General features: G+C 41.6%; 1 protein-coding gene across 1 annotated transcript in view; it reads right to left on the bottom strand.

Moving 5' to 3' along the window:
* best4 (bestrophin 4) overlaps window positions 1-20,184 on the bottom strand; it is a 103,547-nt gene that overhangs the window by 10,611 nt on the left and 72,752 nt on the right. The window contains exons 2-5 of the mRNA XM_072574444.1: window positions 15,532-15,646; window positions 7,458-7,516; window positions 7,174-7,347; window positions 2,191-2,285 (exon numbers count right to left, since the gene is read on the bottom strand). Coding sequence (XP_072430545.1) covers window positions 2,191-2,285; window positions 7,174-7,325 — 247 coding nt within the window. The 5' untranslated portion in view covers window positions 7,326-7,347; window positions 7,458-7,516; window positions 15,532-15,646. The remainder of the gene's footprint in view (window positions 1-2,190; window positions 2,286-7,173; window positions 7,348-7,457; window positions 7,517-15,531; window positions 15,647-20,184) is intronic.

Below are 20,184 nucleotides of genomic sequence, written 5' to 3'. Positions count from 1 at the left end.
AGTTTACCAAATTGCTTCATAGGGTGGATGTATGAGGAGAGGTTGAGTCGGTTAGGATTATATTAACTGGAATTCAGAAGAATGAGGGGGCTGTCCTAAAGAATCCTTACTGCACTAGACAGTGTAGATGCAGAAACAATATTTCCGATGGTGGGGGAGTTTAAGGATAAAGGGCAACCAGTTTAAGGCTGAGGTGAAGAGAAATGTCTTCACCCAGAGAGTGGCGAGTCTGTGTAATTCACTACCACAGAGAGAGGTGATTGAGGCCAAAACATGTGTTTTCAAGAAAAAGATAGTGATAGCTCTTGTATCTAAATGGATCAAGGGATATGGAGGGAGGGCAGGATTAGGGTATTGAGTTGGATGATTAAGGTATTGAGTTGGATGATTAGGGTATTGAGTTGGATGATCAGCCATAAGCATATTGAATGGCGGGGCAGGCTTTACGGGATGAATGGTCTATTCTGTTCCTATCTTCCAGGATTCTATGAGTTCAAGCCTTTTAGCGGCCATTAAAGAACATCTCAACAGCTTTAATCCTGGAGAGCAAAGGATGTCACCCATTGATCTCTTCCTTCTCATTAGCTCTCCGGGGGAGAATTCCCACATAGAATTAACATCCATTGACTAGAAACTAACCTGGAGCAGCTATATAAATACTGTGGCTTCAACCACACGTCAGAGGTTCTGAATTCTGTAATAAGTAACTTCCACTCTGACTCACGAAAGCCTGTCCACTCTCTATAAGGCATAAGTCAGGAGTGTAATGGAATAGTCTCCACTTGCCTAGATATGTACAGGTCTAAAAATCCTCAAGAAACTTGACATCATCAATTCTGCTTGATTGGCATCTCATGTAATACTAACACCATTCTCTGTCTCTAACACCACAAATTCAGAAGGAGGGATTGCTTTATGACCAAATAGATTGGGACTCTACTCACTGAAGTTTAGAAGAATGAGAGGTAGTCTCATTGAAATGTAGAGGATTCTTAAAGGGCTTAACAGAGTAAATACAGAGAGGATGTTTCCCGTTATGGAAGAGTCTACGACCAGTGCACATAATCTCAGAATAAAGGCGCACCAATTTAAGACTAAGGTGAGGACGAATATCTTCTCTCAGAGGCTTGTGAGTCTTTGGAACTCCTCGCCACAGAGAGCTGTTGGGGCAGAGTCCTTGCTTATATTTGAGGATGAGATAGACAGATTCTTAATCAGTAGGAGAATCAAGGGTTATGGGGTCAGGGCAGGAAAGATGATGTGAGGAATGTCGAATCAGGCATGATCATACTGAATGGTGGGGCAGGCTTGAGGGGCTGAATGGCCTCTTCCTGTTCCTATAGTCTGACACAGTGACAATATTGTGTGCCATCTACAAGATGTTCCTTAACTTACCGAGGGTCTGTAAGTAACACCTGTCAAAACCATACCCTCCACCAGTTGAAGAACAAGGGTGACAGATACATGGAAACACAATCTCTCGCAAGTTCCCCCTGCAGGCTTCACTCCATCCTGACTTGGAATTATATCATTATTCTTTCACTGTGTCAAAATCCTGGAACTCCCTTCTTAACCACACTGTGGGTGTCTGTACACCACATAGACTCACATCAATCCACGAACATCTCAGACATGGAAATTACTGTCATTACTTTTATGTTCAAAATATAAACACCAACAACATGCATTTATATTTTGCTCTTCACCTACATGATCATTTCGGTTCTCTCTGGAAGTGGAAAATGTGGATCGGAAGTAAAGAAATTCATTGAGGAGACCAAGGGCATGAGTTAAAGGGATCTGTATACAGGAGGTCTTTAGGGCAGTGGGAAGACATGCCAAATTAGTTTTGAAATGAGAATTTCAGAAGGAAATTATTTAACAGCCAAATCTAGTGCTTGAACAAAAGAAATAGGAAATAAGTCATATTTCAGTGTCAGAGAATGGAAGGATTGTAAGAATGGCAAGAATTTGCTTGTAATATGGAGTACAAATGTGATGAAATTTGAAGATGAGAATCCTGCAGATGTTGATGCTGGGAGGTAGGATATAGATGATAAATGGAGCAGCTTGGTGTATCATATCAGGAGACACAGTGCTATGCTATTGGCTCTATATAAATGCAACTTGTTAGTGACACTTTAGAATTCATTAATCATTTTATAGTAGTCTGAAGCTTTAGTTACAGACCTAAAACAAATGACATTGGAATAAGACTGGTCTGTTTGTCACAATATGTAGCCACGTTCTCAAAGAGAATCTTCTGTTCATGTGATAGGAAATACCTACAATAAATAGCAATGAAAACATACTCAGACACAGGAGAATTATCCACGTATCAATATACAGTTGGTTGTAGTAAATACAATGCTAATTATACTTCTGTTTGAATTACTTATTTCATTTACTGAAGTTTCAAACTGTCACTTTTGATTATAAGTTAATTAAAATCAGCCAATCTCCAAGTTCCAGGAAATAAACTGTCTACTTTACAGACCTTGCAGGGAATATTTTGGAGAATTTTATCATCATTATCTGTAGATCTCAGGACAACAGAAAACACTTTATAACCAGTGCACTACAGTTATTGTAGAGAAACACAGTCACAAAGTTCCACAAGCAGTAATGTGATAAAATGATCTGATAATTTGTTTTAGTGAGATTGGTGCCATAATAAATACGTATCAGTGCACAGGGAAGAATTCTCTACTTTTTGTCAAATAGTCTATTGGGATAGTTTACAACCACTGAAGAGAGAAGGCAGGACCATGATCTCAAAGAGAAACCTTCAATGGTGTAGCCCTCAGTCAGTGCAGTACTGAAATGTCGATACACCTTATATGTATTTGAGTTTCTACAATGGGGCTCTACATCGCAATCTTCTGACTCAGAGGCAAGAATCTTCCCACACATATAAGTCCACGATACTGTGATCTGTAAAATATCCAAGTCATTAACACTACGGTTGCTTTAAATTGAATCCTGGATTTTTGGAAAGTTAGCAGATTTTTGCTAATGCAGTAAGAAACCATAAAATGTGGCAGCCGAAGTAGGCCATTCAATCTGTTCCACCATTCAATCCTCAACTCCACTTTCCTGTCATTTTCTCATAACTATGAATCCCTTATGGATTAACTTTCTGTTTAACACAAGCTTGAAAGTACGTAATAACCCGGTCTGTACAGTCCTCAGTGATAAAGAATTCAACAGATTCACTGTCCTCTGAGAGAAGACATTCCTCCTCATCTCTGTCTATAATGAGCAACCCTTTACTCTGAGACTCTGCCCTGTCGTCCTAGCCTTTCCCATAAAGGGAAACCACCTCTCCATATCCACCCGGTCAAGTCCCCTGTGAATCTTTTATGTTTCAATAAGGTCATGTCTCATTCTTCTAAATTCCACTGAGTCTTGGCCCAACGTTCTCATCCTCTCCTCCATACCTAGGATCAGCCTAGTAAATGTTCGCTGCACTGTTTCCATCTACACCTTCCCTCAGACAGGAAACCAAACTGTTCACAGTAATCCAAGTATGGTCTAATTGGTGCCATATATTATTTTAGCAAGACCTCCCTATTTCTCTACTCCATTTCCTCTAAAATAAAGGCCAACATTCCATTTGCCTTCCCTATCACTTGCTGAACCTATATGCTAGCTTTTTCTGATTTTGCAAGAGGACTCCCAAATTACGTTATGATGTAGCTTTCTACAGTCTTTCATAATTTAAAAAATATTCCGCTCCTGTATTCATTCTGCCAAAGTGCATAACCTCACATTATATTCCATCTGCCAAGTGTTTGTCCACTTGCTTAACCTGTCTATTTCCCTTTGTAGTTGTGTCATCCTCACCACTTGTCTTCCCATCAGTGTTGACCCCAGCACTGATTCCTGTGGCATACCTCTAGTTGCAAGTTGTCATCCTGAGAATACCCCTCTTATCCAATCCGCTGTCTTGTATTAGCTAATCCTCTATCCACACTAATGTATTACAGTGCCTCCTACCCCATGGGCTCTTATTAAATAGTCTAATATGTGGTATCTTATCAAACACCTTCTTGAACTCCAAATATATTGCACTCACTGCTTTTTCCTTTATTCTTCCTACTTGCTATCTCCTCAAAAAATCCTAATGAATTTGTCAGGTATGATTTCCCCTTAATGAAGCCATACCGACTGCTTGATCAAATTATGTACAGTATTGTTGAATACTCTGCTTTTACATCCTTTATACTGGCCTCTAACATTTCTCAATAATAGATGCTAACCTAAGTGGCCTATAGTTACCTTTTTTTTGTTCCCAAATTTAAATAATTAGATTAGATTCACTACAGTATGGAAACAGGCCCTTCGGCCCAACAAGTCCACACCAACCTTCTGAAGAGTAACCCACCCAGACCCATTCACCTACCCTATATTTACTCCTAACTAATGCACCTAACACTATGGGCAATTTATCATGACCAAGTCACCTGACCTGCACATCTTTGGATTGTGGAAGGAAACCGGAGCACCCGAAGGAAACTCATGCAGTCAAGGGGAGAATGCGCAAACCCCACACAGAGAGTCTCCTGAGGCTGGAATCAAACCTGGGATCCTGGCGCTGCAAGGCAGCAGTGTTAACTACTGAGCCATGGTGCCACCCCTGTTACATGGTGTTACATTGGCAGTTTGCCAACCCTCTGAGACATTTCTAGAATCTAAATATTCTTGGAAGATTGCTACCAGTGCATCCACTGCAGCTATAAAAATAGGTAAGGGTATTTGAGGACATGGGCCTCCAGAAGAAGCAGAGATGTTTCTTGACCGTCAAGTTGACATGTGTGGACCAGGACACATCACTCAAAGGAACTTGATCTCTTGACCATCAGCACCATGAATGCAGACAGGGGCGTGCCCTTCAGTCTGCTTCCTGAAGTCAATGACCAGCTCGTTCATTTTGCTGATGTTGATGGAGAGGTTGCTGTCTTTATACCATGCTGCTAAGCACTCTATCTCTTTCCTGTCCTCTGTCTCATTGTTTGAGATCCAACTTACAATGGTGGTGTCATCAGCAAACTTGTAAATGGAGTTGGGGTGGAACTTGGTCACACAGTCCTGAATGGATAAGGAGTATAGTAAGGGGCTGGATACAGAGCCTTGTGGGGCACTGGTGCTGAGGATTATGGTGGAGGAGGTACTGTCGCCTATTCTTACTGATTGCAGTCTACAGGTCAGGAGGTTCAGGATCAAGTTATAGAGGGGGAGCCGAGACCTAGGTCTCAGAGTTTAGAGATGAGTTTGTTTGGTATTATGGAGTTGAACTCAGAACTGTAGTCAATAAGTAGAAATCTGATGTAGGTATCCTTGGTATCCAGATGTTCCAGGGATGAGTATAGGGCCAGGGAGATGGTGTATTGTACGTGTGGGTGAATTACAAAGGATCAAGGCAATTTGGTAGGCTGGAGTTGATGTTAGCCATGACACTTGAAGCACTTCATAATGATGAAGGTCAGAGCCACCAGGCGGTAGTCATTGAGGCATGCCTCATGACTTTGCTTTGGTAACGGTATGATGGTAGTCTTCTAGAACCAACTGGGGACTTCAGATCGTAATAAAGGGAATTTAAAGATGTTTGCAAATATTCCTGCCAGCCAGTCTGCACAGGATCTGACTGCATGGCCAGGACTCCATCCAGGCCAGTCACTTTCTCTGGGTTCACTCTCAATAAGGCTGATCTGACATCTTCCTCGGTAACCATGGGTACAGGTGCATCTGAGGCTGTTGGGGGAGGTGACATCATTTCACTTCACTCAAAGTGAGCGTAGAATGCATTGAGCTTGTCAGGTGGGGATTTACTGTTGCCCGTGATTCTGTTTAACTTTGCTTTGTAGTGTAGTCAGTCTGGGTCTCAAGCTTAATTTGGCATTACTTCTTAGTGTCTCTAATGGCCTTACGAAGGTCATATCTGGATTTCCTGTACTGGTCAGGGTGGGATGAACTGAATGCCTCAGTCTTGGACTTCAGTAAGGAGTGGATCTCCTGGTTCATCCATAGTTTCCCGTTGAGGAACATTTGGATTAACTTCTTCAGCATCCAATCTTTTACACACTTACTAATGAAGCCTGTGACTGTAGTACCATACTTGTTTAGATTAGATTACTTACAGTGTGGAAACAGGCCCTTCGGCCCAACCAGTCCATGCCGACCTTCTGAAAAGCGACCCACCCATCCCTATTCCCCTACACTTACCCCTTCACCTAACACTACAGGCAATTTAGCATGGCCAACTCACCTATCCTGCACATTTTTGGACTGTAGGAGGAAACCGGAGCACCCGGAGTGGAACTTGGTGTGCATCAGGATGCATGGCAGAGTTTTGGATGAACTGGAATTTATGGAAGTTGGAGGGTTGGCAAACAGGAAAGCATCAGGATAATGGGAGTCTCGAGGTGGCAAAGACATGGACCAGGCTTTCAGGAGTAGATGAGCTATTATAAACACGGTGGTGGGTCTCACGATAGAAGAAGTAGGCATTCTACATGAGGAATTCTTGTAGAACTCCCAAAGTTGGTGCAGAGCTATGTACAGCAAACATTGCTGGAAAAGGGCAGCCAACACTTTTATATGTCAGAGTCAATGGCAGTTCCACCAAGAAGGAGATCATTTGGAGGAGGGTGATAAGGGTTGGAGGTGACTATGTTAAAAGTGGTTGCAAAGTCAAGGTTCAATAGTATTCACCATCACAGTGGATGTCATAAAGGTGGTTGTGGTATGAAAATTTATACATGGAACAACATTGACTAAAAATTAGTTTAGCACAACTCTATCTGCCCTGCATTATCATCCCTTTCATCACCAGGACACTGCTGTGCAAAGAGCCCAAGCAATGACAGGTATGATAGATGGGCACAGAATAACATTTAGAATATTGGCTTGAAATGTGGCAACTTAATTGGAGGGATTTAAATGAAGGGTTGCGGGAAAGATGAATATGGGTCTGCGAGGTGACAACAAGGTCAAGTACTTAGAAAAAGAAACAATGTTTGGAGTGGAGTTGTGGGTACTTGGAAGGGGATGTGATGTAAATGGTTTTTAAAGGAAATGGGACCCTAAACTGAAAATGGAAACTTCGGACCAAGAGGAAACTTCAGTGGGGAGGAGTATAAAATTACAAAGCAAAGCAAAGATGTCTTTTACCTGTACGTAACACTGAATACTGAATATAAAATGATGAACACAATGAATTCCTTGTACAACAGTTTGTAAATACTTCCTTTCCATCGAAAGAGAAGTTTAGAGAATCCAGCAAATCGAGCATCTGCAACTTTCAGTGTGTAAGAAATTGTCATGGCGCCCCTTTGTGGTAACGATCTGAAAGTTCAATAAAATCTCAAATTAACAAATGCACGGATACTGAATGCATTCCTTAGATCTTTCAAATTGAGTGAAGTTGACAAATATCTGGGAGGTAATCCACTTACCTTCAAAATTGAACAGAGTATGTCAGTTGAATTTGACTGAAGACAGAGCAGTAGAAAAACTATAAAAAGACAAAATTCTGTTGTATGGACCTCAAAGAGCAAATGGAATGCATTTGCAGGATTAAAACATGAAAATAATTTACTAAGAGTGAATAATTTCCCCTGTTTATAGCAATGTACTGAATCATGAGTCAGTTTTAATTTTACTTACTTTGATTGATTACTTGATATTAGAAGGAAGAGTATATGGGTTGCTATTGGTTTTGAGAATTGTTTTTTTTATCCCTGGAGTGTGGGCATCACTAACATTTATTGCCCATCCCTAGTTACCCTTGGTGGTCGTGAGCAATTTTCTTGAACTGATGCAGCTCTATTTGGAGGACAACTGGTTCATCAGCTGAGGCATAGGGACTGAGGTGAAGTGGGCGGAATGTGGCAATTGGTCAATTTCCTTGCTATATTTGACTGGATGCCATAAGATTTTATGTTGAGAATTATCAGGGTAACTCCCACCTGACTATAAACGACTGTGCTGCTACCTCTGCTGGGTGTGTCCTACTGGTGGGACAGGACATATCCAGGGATGGTGTTAGTGGTGTCTGGGACATTGTAGGTAAGGTATGATTCCGTGAGCGTGACTACGTCAGGCTGTTGTTTGATGAGTCTGTGAGTTAGCTCTCCTGATTTTGTCCTTTGCCCCTCACTGTTAGTGAGGAGGGCTTTGTAGCACTAACAGGCCTGCATTAGCGGTTTTTTTTGTTTCCAGTTATGTTTTTGTGACTTTCTATCAATTGTTACAGCTGAGTGGCTAGCTAGGCCATTTCAGAGGTCAGTTAAGAATCAACCACATTGCTGTGGGCCTGGGGTCACATGTAAGCCAGACCAGTTAAGAACGCTGGTTTCTAAGAAGGCCAGGAGAGGTAATGTAGGAAACTCCTGTAGCTACCTCCCTCTCAAGCAAGTATACCATTTTGGAAAAAGTTGGAGGGGGGGTGCGGGGCAGACTCTCAAAAGGGAACATGAGCAGCTGGAGGTCGTTATACACATTGATATCAACAACATAGGTAGAAAAAGGGATGAGGTCCTACAGAATGAATATAGGGAGTTAGGCAGGAGGTTAAAAAATTGGGCATCAAGAGGAGAAATCTCTGGATTACTCCCAGTGCCACGTGCTGCTGAGAGCAGAAATTGGAAGGTAAGACAGATGAATACGTGGCTAAAGCACTGATGTATGGGACAGGGATTCAGATTTTGGATCAGTGGAATCTCTTCTGTGTCAGAAGTGACCTGTACAAGAGGGCGGGTTGCACCTGAACTGGAGGGGGTCCAATATCCTGGCGGGGACGTTTGCTCGAGCTACTAGGGAGGCTTTAAAATAGTGGGTGGGATCCTAAACTGTAGTGAGACAAAAGAGGAAGTTGAGGCTAGTAGAGAAGTAAAAGAGAGCAAGTTAAATAGACCAGGCAGGCAAGAACATGGCAGGGAATGAGGGAGACTGATGAATTAAACTGCATTTATTTCAATGCAAGAGGCCTGATAGACAAGGCAGATGAACTCAAGGCATGGATGGGAATATGGGACTGGGATTTCATAGCTATTACTGAAATACAGCTCAGGTCTGGCAGTTTAATGTTTCAAGGTATAGATGCAATAGGAAGGATAGAACAGGAAACAAAAGAGGAGGGGGAGTGACATATTTAATTAGGGAAAACATCACGGCAGAACTTAGAGAGGATATTCGTGGGGATTCATCCACTGAAGCTATATGGGTGGAACTGAGAAACAAGAAGGGGCTGATCATTTTCATGGGATTGTACTATAGGCTCTGCAATAGACAGCCAGAAATAGAGGACCAAATATGTAGGGAGATAGCAGCTAGCTGTAAGAAGGTTGAAATTGTAGGGAATTTTAACTTTCCAAACATAGACTGGGACTGCCATAGTGTTAAGGGCTTGAACGGGGAGGAATTTGTGATAGAGGGGACACCCATATCTGCAGGTAATACGTTCCAAGACCTACCGTGGATGCCCAAAACTATGGATAGTAGCGAGCCCTATCATTTAAATGGAAAACGTACCTCCCCGGCAGCCCCCAGAATTATTTCTGGAATGTACCATGTAATATTTTCAGGCTACAGTAAACTGCAGATAACTGAAACCATGCAAACCGTATCCGTGGATACAGGGGTACTACTGTAGTGTGTTCAATAAAACTTTCTTAATCAATATGTAAATGACCCTGCTAGAGAAGGGGTAAAACTTTATGTCCTCTTGGAAAATCAGACACGCCTAGTGACTGAGGTGTTCGGGAGACACTTTGGGACCAGTGACTATTATTCCATTAGTCTTAAAATAGCTATGGGAAAGGATAAAGTTACAGTTCCACAAGTTAAAGTTCTAAATTGGGACAAGGCTAATTCTGATGATATTAGACAGGAACTTTCAAATGTTGATTGGGGGAGGCTGTTCGCAGTTAAAGGGATATCTGGCAAGTGGGAGGCTTTCAAAAGCAAGATAGCTAAAATTCAGGGAGACCAGGTTCCTGCTAGTGTGAAGGGCAAGTGTGTCAGGCATAGAGAACACTGGATAACTCAAGATATTGATTCTCTGGTCAAGAAAAAGAACAAGGCATAAAAATCAGGTATCAACAACTGGGATCAAGTGAATCCCTTGAGAAGTATAGGAAGTATAGGAGTACACTAAAGAGGGAAATCAGGAGGGCAAAAAGGAACATGAGATAGCTTTGTCCGATAAGATTAGAGATAATTCAAAGAGATTCTACAAGTATATGAAGGGCAAAAGAGTGACTAGGGTGAGAATAGGGCCCCTTAAAGATCAATGAGGCCATCTATTTTTGGAACTGCAGGAGATGGGTGAGATCCTAAACAAATGTTTCATGTCAGTATTTATTGTGGAGAAGACATGGAAGCTAGAGAACTTGGGGAAATAAATAGTCTTGAAAAGAATCCACATTGCAGAAGAGGATAAAGGTAGTTAGATCCCTGGGACCTGATCAAGTGTATCCCAGGACATTGTGGGAGGTTCAGGAAAAAATTGCAAGGGCCCCAGCAGAGATATTTGTATCATCGATAACCACAGCTGAAGTGCCAGAAGACTGGAGGGTAGCTAATGTTGTGCTATTATTTAAGAAAGGCTGCAAAGAAAAGCCAGGGAACTACATACTGATGAGCCTGATGTCAGTGAGGGTAAGTTGTAGGAGGGAATCCTGAGAGACAGGATCTACATGGTTTTGGAAAGGCAAGAACTGATTAGGGACATGGCTTTGTACATGGAAAATCGTGTCTCACAAACATGGTTGGGATTTTTGAAGAGGTGATCAAGAAGATAGATGAAGGCAGAATTGTAGACATTATCTACAGGAACTTTAGCAAGGCTTTCGACAAGGTTCCACATGGTAGACTAGTTAGTAGGATTAGATCACATGGGATCCAGGGAGAGAGCTAGTCAATTGGATACAAAATTTGCTTGACAGTAGGGTTGTTGTTCAGTCCTATGCCACCAGCGGTATACCACAAGTATCAATACTGGGTCCACTGTTTTTCATCATTTATATTAACAATTTGGGTGAGAATATGGGAGACATGGTTAGTAACTTTGCAGATGTCAACAAATTGACACCAGCGAGCTGAGGGATAGCAGATGGACTTTAATTTAGATAAATGTGAAATGTTGAATTTTGGTGAAATAAACCAGGGCAGGTGAAATAGAACAGTTAATGGTAGGACACTGGGGAGCGCTGTCAAACAGAGACACCTAGAGGTTCAAGTACATAGTTTCTTGAAAGTGGAATCACAGGTGAACGAGGCGGTGAAGAAGGTGTTAGGTATATTTGCCTTCATTGGTCAGAGTATTGTGTTCAGGAGTTGGAATGTCATGTTATGGCTGTGCAAAGCATTGGTAAGGCCACATCTGGAATATTGCATACAGTTCTGGTCACTCTACTTTCAGAAGGATATTAGTAACCTGGAAAGGGTGCAAAAGGATTTACGGGGATGCTACCGAGACTGGAAGGTTTGAGTTATAAGGAGAGTCAGGATAGGCTGGGACATTTCTCCCTGGAGTGTAGGCAGCTGAGCATTGATCTTATAGATGTTTGTAAAATCATGACAGTCATAGATGAGGTTAATAACCAGGGTCTTTACCCCAGTGTAGGGGAGTCCAAAATAGAAAGCACAAGTTTAAGGTGAGAGGGGGAAATATTTAAAATGGACCTGAGGGGTCTTTTTCACACAGAAGGTGGTGCAAGTATGAAATGAAGAGAAAGTGATAGAGGTGAGTACAATTATAACATTTAAAAGACATTTGGATGGTACATGGATAGGAAATATTTAGAGGGATATGGAACAACCGCAGATAAATGGGACTAGTGCAGTTTAGGAAAGCTGGTCGACATGAACACATTGGACTGAAGGGTATGTTTCCATGCTGTATGATTCTATGATTCTAAGTTCAGCAGAAACACTGGAGGAACTGTATAAATAAATAAAAATGGCCATTTATGTGATTATCTCATTTGAGTGAGTGAGTTTCACCATCATCTGCGTGACATTGAAAGATCTCAGCAGAGGTTTGCAACTCAGATAAGGCGATAAGACCAATAAGAAATAGGAGCAGGAATAGGCCATTCAGCCCTTTGAATCTGCTCCACCATTCAATAGGATCATGGCTGATCTGACATTCCTCACATCCACTTTCCTGCCCTTTCCTTTTAACCCTTGATTCTCTGACAGAACAAGACTCTATCTCTCTCAGCCTTATATACACACACAAGGACTAAGTTCCCACAGCTCTCTGTAGCAAGGAGTTCCAAAGACTCACCACCTTCTGAGAGGAGAAATTTCTCCTCATTTCAGTTTTGGTAGCAATGTCAAAGATAGTTTTGATTTGCGGGCGCGTCACTAATGAGGGTATAGTTATTACCATCCCAGGTTTTCCATTTATATCCATCCCTTCAAAAAGCCTTAAATATCAACTCCTGGCCAGGTTACATTTGGAACTTCTTTTCAATGAAGGACAGTAGAATACCAATTGATTTCTAGCCAACAGTGTATTAAATTGATTGAACAGAATTTCACAGCTTTATGTGTTGAATTGTGTTGATGAGTTCTGGATACTTGGTGAGTTTGTACGGTCAGAGGCAAATGATATCATGGAAGTGAAACTAAAGCTTCTGGGTGATGAGTAGGTAAATCATCAATGAATTAACAGGATACGGACAGCCTCTGCCTCAGCAAGTGACCACAGAAAGGAATAGATTCATTGGTCAGAGAACTGAGTATACTAGAAGTGATGGCTTCAATCATCCCAATGTTCAGTTGTTTGTTAGATATTGAAAAGGCAGTCTGAGAGGCAGTCATGTGGTCCATTGACAGTGATAAAGTAGGGAGCCACCAAGGATACATGCAGTAGCTAATGCTGTGATAACTGCTGATATCATAAATAGGCACAGGAGGAGGCAGCCACAGACCCTTGAGGGATTTGGGAGGTGACTTGGCAGGATGAGGAATGGCAGCCATTGCTACAGATGTGATAGATAAATGTGAATGTAAAGCAGCCTATGGAGCTGAACAATTGGAAGGATGGCATCATTAACCACACTGAGGACTGTGGATGGCATCAGATGCATAATGAAAAATAATGTGCTCTGCTCATTTCAGATTTTATTTGTGATATTAGCTGGAGTACTCTTGGTGCAATGAGACGGATGGGGGGGAGGATAGGAGGGAGGAGATGGGGAAGGAGGATAGATTTGCCTGGGGAAATTAGGGAGATAGGCATGAATTTATGAAGGGAACATAATGTAGATGACCTCAGAAAAAGGAGATCCTAAATGGGAGAGTAGTTGGAGAGGATCAATGGAACAAAGTAGGGTTTTTGAAAATGGCACTGAATGTATTGTCAAAGGAATGGGCTTGATGGGTGATTAAAGAGCCATCTGTGTTTTAGTGAGGTCCAGAAGTTCAGTGTTTTGAGTGACCAGGAGTTGCATAAGAAGACATCAAAGGATAAGAAGATGAGTCTCAGTCATGGGGAAGTTTGGAAGGAAAGAAAGAGGAAGTTTAGAGTTGCAGAGGTTCTGATACAAATTTTGATGAAGGTTATGCAAAGTGGAGAGGAAGAAAATGATAATACAGTAGCAGCATGGATGGTCTCAGTCAACAATGATGTCCACTCTATCTACACTTAACCTCCAAACTAGCAACATTCTCAGTTGTTTGGTTCAAGTTTTATTTCATTAAATAAGTAACAGGATAGGACAGAGTCAGCATGGATTTATGAAGGGGAAATCATGCTTGACTAATCTTCTTGAATTTTTTGAGGATGTAACTCGGAAGATGGACGAGGGAGATCCAGTGGATGTAGTGTACCTGGACTTTCAGAAAGCTTTTGATAAAGTCCCACACAAGAGGTTAGTGAGTAAAATTAGGGCGCACGGGATTGGGGGCAAAGTACTAGATTGGATAGAGAATTGGTTGGCTAACAGGAAACAAAGGGTAGTGATTAACGGCTCCATTTCGAAATGGCAGGCAGTGACCAGTGGGGTACCGCAGGGATCCGTGCTGGGACCGCAGCTTTTTACAATATATGTAAATGATATAGAAGATGGTATCAGCAATAACATTAGCAAATTTGCTGATGACACAAAGCTAGGTGGTAGGGTGAAATGTGATGAGGATGTTAGGGGATTACAGGGTGACCTGGACAAGTTAGGTGAGTGGGCAGATGCATGGCAGATGCAGTTTAATGTGGATAAATGTCTGGTTATCCACTTTGGTGGCAAGAACAGGAAGGCAGATTACTACCTCAATGGTATCAAATTAGGTAAAGGGGCTGTTCAGAGAGATCTGGGTGTTCTTGTCCACCAGTCAATGAAGGCAAGCATGCAGGTACAGCAGGTCGTGAAGAAGGCTAATAGCATGCTGGCCTTCATAACAAGAGGGATTGAGTATAGAAGCAAAGAGGTGCTTCTGCAGCTGTACAGGGCCCTGGTGAGACCACACCTGGAGTACTGTGTACAGTTCTGGTCTCCAAATTTGAGGAAAGACATTCTGGCTATTGAGGGAGTGCAGCGTAGGTTCACGAGGTCAATTCCTGGAATGGCAGGATTGCCTTACACGGAAAGACTGAAGCGACTGGGCTTGTATACCCTTGAGTTTAGAAGACTGAGAGGGGATCTGATTGAAACGTATAGGCTTATGAAAGGACTGGACACTCTGGCAGGAGGGAACATATTTCCGTTGATGGGGGAGTGCCGAACCAGAGGACACAACTTAAAAATACGGGGTAGACCATTTAGGACAGAGATGAGGAGAAACTACTTCACACAGAGAGTGGTGGCTGTGTGGAATGCTCTGCCCCAGAGGGCAGTGGAGGCCCAGTCTCTGGATTCTTTTAAGAAAGAATTGGATAGAGCTCTTAAAGATAGTGGAGTCAAGGGGTATGGAGATAAGGCTGGAACAGGATACTAATTAGGAATGATCAGCCATGATCATATTGAATGGCGGTGCAGGCTCGAAGGGCAGAATGGCCTACTCCTGCATCTATTGTCTATTGTCTATTGTCTATTGTCTATTTCTAAATTACACATTTAAACTAAGTTGCTTAAATTACACATAGAAACAGCTTCTTCAAATATTCTGAATTCAGGCCATCCTCCTTCATAATAATTGCAAGCTTAGCCCTGCCTTCACTATCATCTTGAGTTCACTGCCATCAATTACTCTCCTAAGTGCCCGAGCATTTTGTCGTCATGGGACTTGTGCTGCTCCATATCTGCTTGTGCTGTGTCAGGACACAGAGTATATCAGTAGTATCCCTTTGTGATCTGAATCAGGTGTTTTACTGTATATCTTTTGAACACACTCGTCAGTCTCTTCAAAGACCCAACCAGAGAATCTTTGATGAGAGATGAGACCTGTTATAAATCTCTTAGCTGTTTTACACGTGTAAAACAAACATCAGCAAAAGAGGTTAATTATGGTCAGTCTCACTTCATTCAAACAGAGCAACCTTGTATAATACAAAGTAAAGAACATGCCACCGATCCACCTTACTTGATTTCTTGCAGTCTTCCAGTATTTCTGAACTGATTCTCTCCAAAATGCTTTGCAACATTCAATTTGAATGCCTGATTGGCTTGTCTGTATAACCTTATGTGTTCAGAGCCATCTAGGAACAAAGATTTTCAAATGTAATAGAGGTAAAGTATATGTAATTTCCATGATAGATGAATTGATTATTATTTGCAGATTGAAGAAATAGTATATTCATCACATGAATTAAACTTAACTCCTTTTTGGTTTAGTATTTTAGAACTCTGATAGATTTTCAGGGATTGTCTGATAGATTTTCTCACAGGATGAAAATCTACAAGCACCAGAAGTTTCCAAAGCATAGACAAAGGGATTGCATCCCTCAAGAGAGAAAGTAAATCACCATCAGTTCCTTCTTCATCTCAAAACAGTCAGCTCACCTGGATCATTATCAGGCTCAGGGAGAAAGTTAATGACCCATTTTAGAGTCTGAATACTCAGTGTATTATAAAGTAGATATAAGGAGATTCGAGTCTAGGAGATAAAAAGCAAATGAAAATAATTTTAAAAATCAGTGAGTAATGATTTCTCACCTGCATGAAGGGTACAGAAAACTGTCCACAGCAGCTGGCTATGCGAGAAAGATTTGGGGATTTTGTCTTCCTTTTAAATATAGGCTTTTCAGACATTATCTGCTCATCACTGATTTATTACACCAATATCACCACCAATAAATCTGCAATCTCTTACACAATGTAATTTACTCTTTACTGAATTATGACATTAACAGGTATATCATCAGACAAGGACATATTGCTATCTGAGAACTTGTATTCTCATTCTGTTGGTGTTTTTCGTGGACTTTGTTCTTCTAACGTGTAATCCTCTTTAGGGGACATAAGATTGGTAGTTACTTCTAAAAGAGACTCTCTTCCTATATGTATGTGTTTATATAGGATTAAGATTTGATGTAATATCATATGATTAATGTTTGTGCTTCCTCTTTACGGAGTATTTAAGGATTTATATTGTACATAAGGATAATAAAATTTTTAACCTGTTAATTCCAAACTCAGTTTAGTTTCATCTATTAGACTGCATTTTTTGTTGATCTAGGTTGTTGAGGTGTATATCCATGTCTGTTTTATTAAAATGTTTTCAGCACATTCCAAAACAATAGGCTGAAGATAGTTAAAGTTGGCATCTGTTGTTTTGCTGGGATCTGCAACATTTCTGAGGGTCCTGTTAACAATAGTGGTTATCAGGGAATAAATTGCCATTAAAGAGCCTATTAACATCTAGAGCTTTCCTTCACAATTTGTAGAAAGAAATGAGATTGAATGTTTTGATGAAGGTTGTTGCTACCTGGAGAAAAAGTGGGCTTATTGCGTAGAGAAGGTGGTTAAGAAGTCAAATGGATACATGCCTTTATTAATCAAGGCATCGAATACAACAGCAAGGACATTGTGATAACACAGTGCAAGATGAGCAGCTAATGCTGTTCCTGTATTCAAGAAGAGAAATAGGGACAATCTAGGAAATCATAGACCGGTGAGTCTTACATCAATGGTTGGAAAGCTATTAGAGAGAATTCTTAGGGATAGGAATTACAAGCATTTGGAACAGTATGGCCTAATTAGGGACAGTCAGCAGGGTTTTGTGCAGGGCAGGTCATGTCATACTGACTTGACTGAATTTTACGAGGAGGTGACAGTGGTGATCGATGAGGGTAGAGCAATGGATGTTGTCCACATGGATTTTAGTAAGGCTTTCAACAAGGTCAGGTTCCTCATAGTAGGCTCATCCAGAAGATTAAAATGTATGGGATCCATAGTGACTTGAGTGTGTGGATTCAGAATTGGCTTGCCCACAGAAAGCAGAGTGGTGGAAGGGTATTTTTCAGACTGGAGGTCCATGACTGGTGGTGTTCCATAGGGATCTGGATTGGGACAGCTGCTGTTTATGATATATATGAGTGACTTAGATGAAAATGTAGATGGGTGGATTAGTAAGTTTCAGATGATATAGCGATTAGGATAGTTTTGGGTAGAGTAGATGGTTTTCAGAGGATTTTAGCAGGATATAGATCAGTTGCAGATATGGGCAGAGAAATGGCAGATGGAGTTTAATCCAGATAAGTGTGAGGTGCTGCTCTTTGGGAGATCAAGTGTTAAGGAAAAGTATACAGTAAACATCAGGGCTCTAAACAGCATTGATGTACTGAGGGATTTTGGGTTCAAGTCCAAAACTCCCCACAAGTCGATAGGCTGGTAAAGAAGGTGTATGGTATGCTTGCCTTTGTTAGTTGGGGAATTGAGTACAAGAGTCAGGATGTCATATTGCAGCTTTATAAGACTTTGGTTAGGCTGCACTTAGAGTATTGCATACAATTTTGGTTGCCACGTTACAAGAAGGTTGTGGAGGCTTTGGAGAGGGTGCAGAAGAGGTTTGTGAGAATGCTGACCGGATTAGAGAGTATGAACTAACTATAGAGAGAGGCTAGAAAAACTCACGTTGTTTTCTCTGGAACGGCAGGGGCTGAGGGGAGACTTGATAGAAGTCTATAACATAATGAGATGCATAGATAAGTTTGACAGTCAGAATCATTTTCCCAGAGTTGAAATGTTTAGGGGGCATGCATTTAAGGTGAGAGAGGGAAAGTTCAAAGGAGATGTGAGGGGCAAGTTTTGTTCACATAGAGAGTGGTAGGAATTTGGAATGCATAGCCAAGGGTGGTGGTGTAGGCAGATACAATAGGGGTGGTTAAGAGACTTTTAGATAAGCACATGAATATGCAAAGAATGGAGGGATATGGACCAACAGCAGGCAGAAGGGATTAGTTTAATTTGGCATTATGTTCGGCACAACGTAGTAGACCAAAGGGCCCGTTCCTGTGCTGTATTGTTCTATGTTCTATATTAGTTAGGCCACAGGTGGAGCACTGTATGCACTTCTGAGCACCATAGCATAGGAAGAATGTGATTGCACTAAAGAGGGCAAGGAGGGGATTCGCCAGTTGTTGCCCGGTCTGAAGTGTTTCAGCTACAAGAAGAGTCCAAATAAGCTGGGGTTGTTTTCTTTAGAGTAGAGAAGGCTGAAGGGGGACCTGATTAAGGTGCACAAAGTTATAAGGTGCATAGACAGGGAAGATAAGAAGAAACTTTCCCATAGTAGAGGGGTCAATATCCAGGCAGCACCATTTTAAGGTAAGGAGCAGGAAGTTTAGAAGGGATTTGAGGAAAAGGTTTTTCACCCAGAGGGCACTGGATATCTGGAACTCACTGACTAAAATGATGGTAGAAGCAGAAGCCATCAAGACACTAAGAAATATTTAGATGAGCACTTAAAATGTCATAACATACAAGGCTATGGGGCAAGTGCTGGAAAATGGGATTGGAACAGATAGATGCTTGATGACCAACATGATTACAGTAGGCCAAAGGATCTTTTCCCATGCAGTAAAAACTGATCCAGACTTGATGGGCCGAATAAGCTTCTTCTGTGCCAGAAAGGATTTGATGATGCCAGTTAGCTGATCTCAGCCTGTGATCTTTCAGCTGCAGATCATTGAAAAGAAAAATCAATCCATGTTTTCTTTCCTGGGTTCTGTGCAGTAATCCTTGAAGCAGTGCATGTTGACATTCTGATGGAATGGAATTCCGTTTACTGATCTGGAGTGTCAAGCCTTATATGGGATTGAAGACCTTTTGGAAATAGCTCCAGAGAGTGCCCAACTCCTGTGGATCCAAAAAGCAGATCCATGATCAAGAGCAGCTGCAAGAAGATTGGCAATCGAACATAAAAAATATTGCAGCTTGACGAATAATTTCAAAATAGAGTTCAACGATTCCATTCTGTGGGTGGAGCTGCTGGCCTCCCTGTGGATCCCGACAGAAATGTTTTATTTTAACAAATCCAATAAGAATGAACATATGCTAAGTGAAACGCAATCCTACTCTTAAGCATCAAAAAAACCTACATAACACAATCACTAATCCCATTCGCAGTCAAATCACTTTTAAACTACCCCTTTGAGGGAAAATTTCATTCTTGGCCTGCTTCATAGAATGATGATGGTGCAGTAAAAGGCCATTTGCCTATTGTGTTTGTAATGTCTCTGAGTGTTTTAACTTAGTGCCAAAAATGCATCACCTTGTATTTGTCTGGATTAAACTCCATCTTCCATTTCACCACCCGAGTCTCCAGTCTATCTATAGAGTCAGAGAGTCATAGACATGTATAGCATGGAAACAGACCCTTCAGTCTAATCTGTCCATGCCGACCAGATATCCCAATCCAATCTAATCCCACCTGCCAGCACCCAGCCCATATCCCTCCAAACCCTTCCTATTCATATACCCATCCAAATGCCTCTTAACTGTTGCAATTGTACCAGCCTCCACCACATCCTCTGGCAGCTCATTCCATACACGTACCACCCTCTGCGTGAAACAGTTGCCCTTTAGGTCTCTTTTATATCTTTCCCCTCTCACCCTAAACTTATGCCCTCTAGTTCTGGACTCTCCGACCCCAGGGAAAAGACTTTGTCTATTTATACTATCCATGACTCTCATAATTTTGTAAACCTCTATAAGGTCACCCCTCAGTCTCCGACGCTCCAGGGAAAATAGCCCCAGCCTGTTCAGCCTCTCCCTGTAGCTCAGATCCTCAAAC

Source organism: Chiloscyllium punctatum, chromosome 7 (genome assembly GCF_047496795.1).
Source record: "Chiloscyllium punctatum isolate Juve2018m chromosome 7, sChiPun1.3, whole genome shotgun sequence".
NCBI classification, from domain to species: Eukaryota; Metazoa; Chordata; class Chondrichthyes; order Orectolobiformes; family Hemiscylliidae; genus Chiloscyllium; species Chiloscyllium punctatum.
This window is presented reverse-complemented; position numbering and strand designations above follow the sequence as displayed.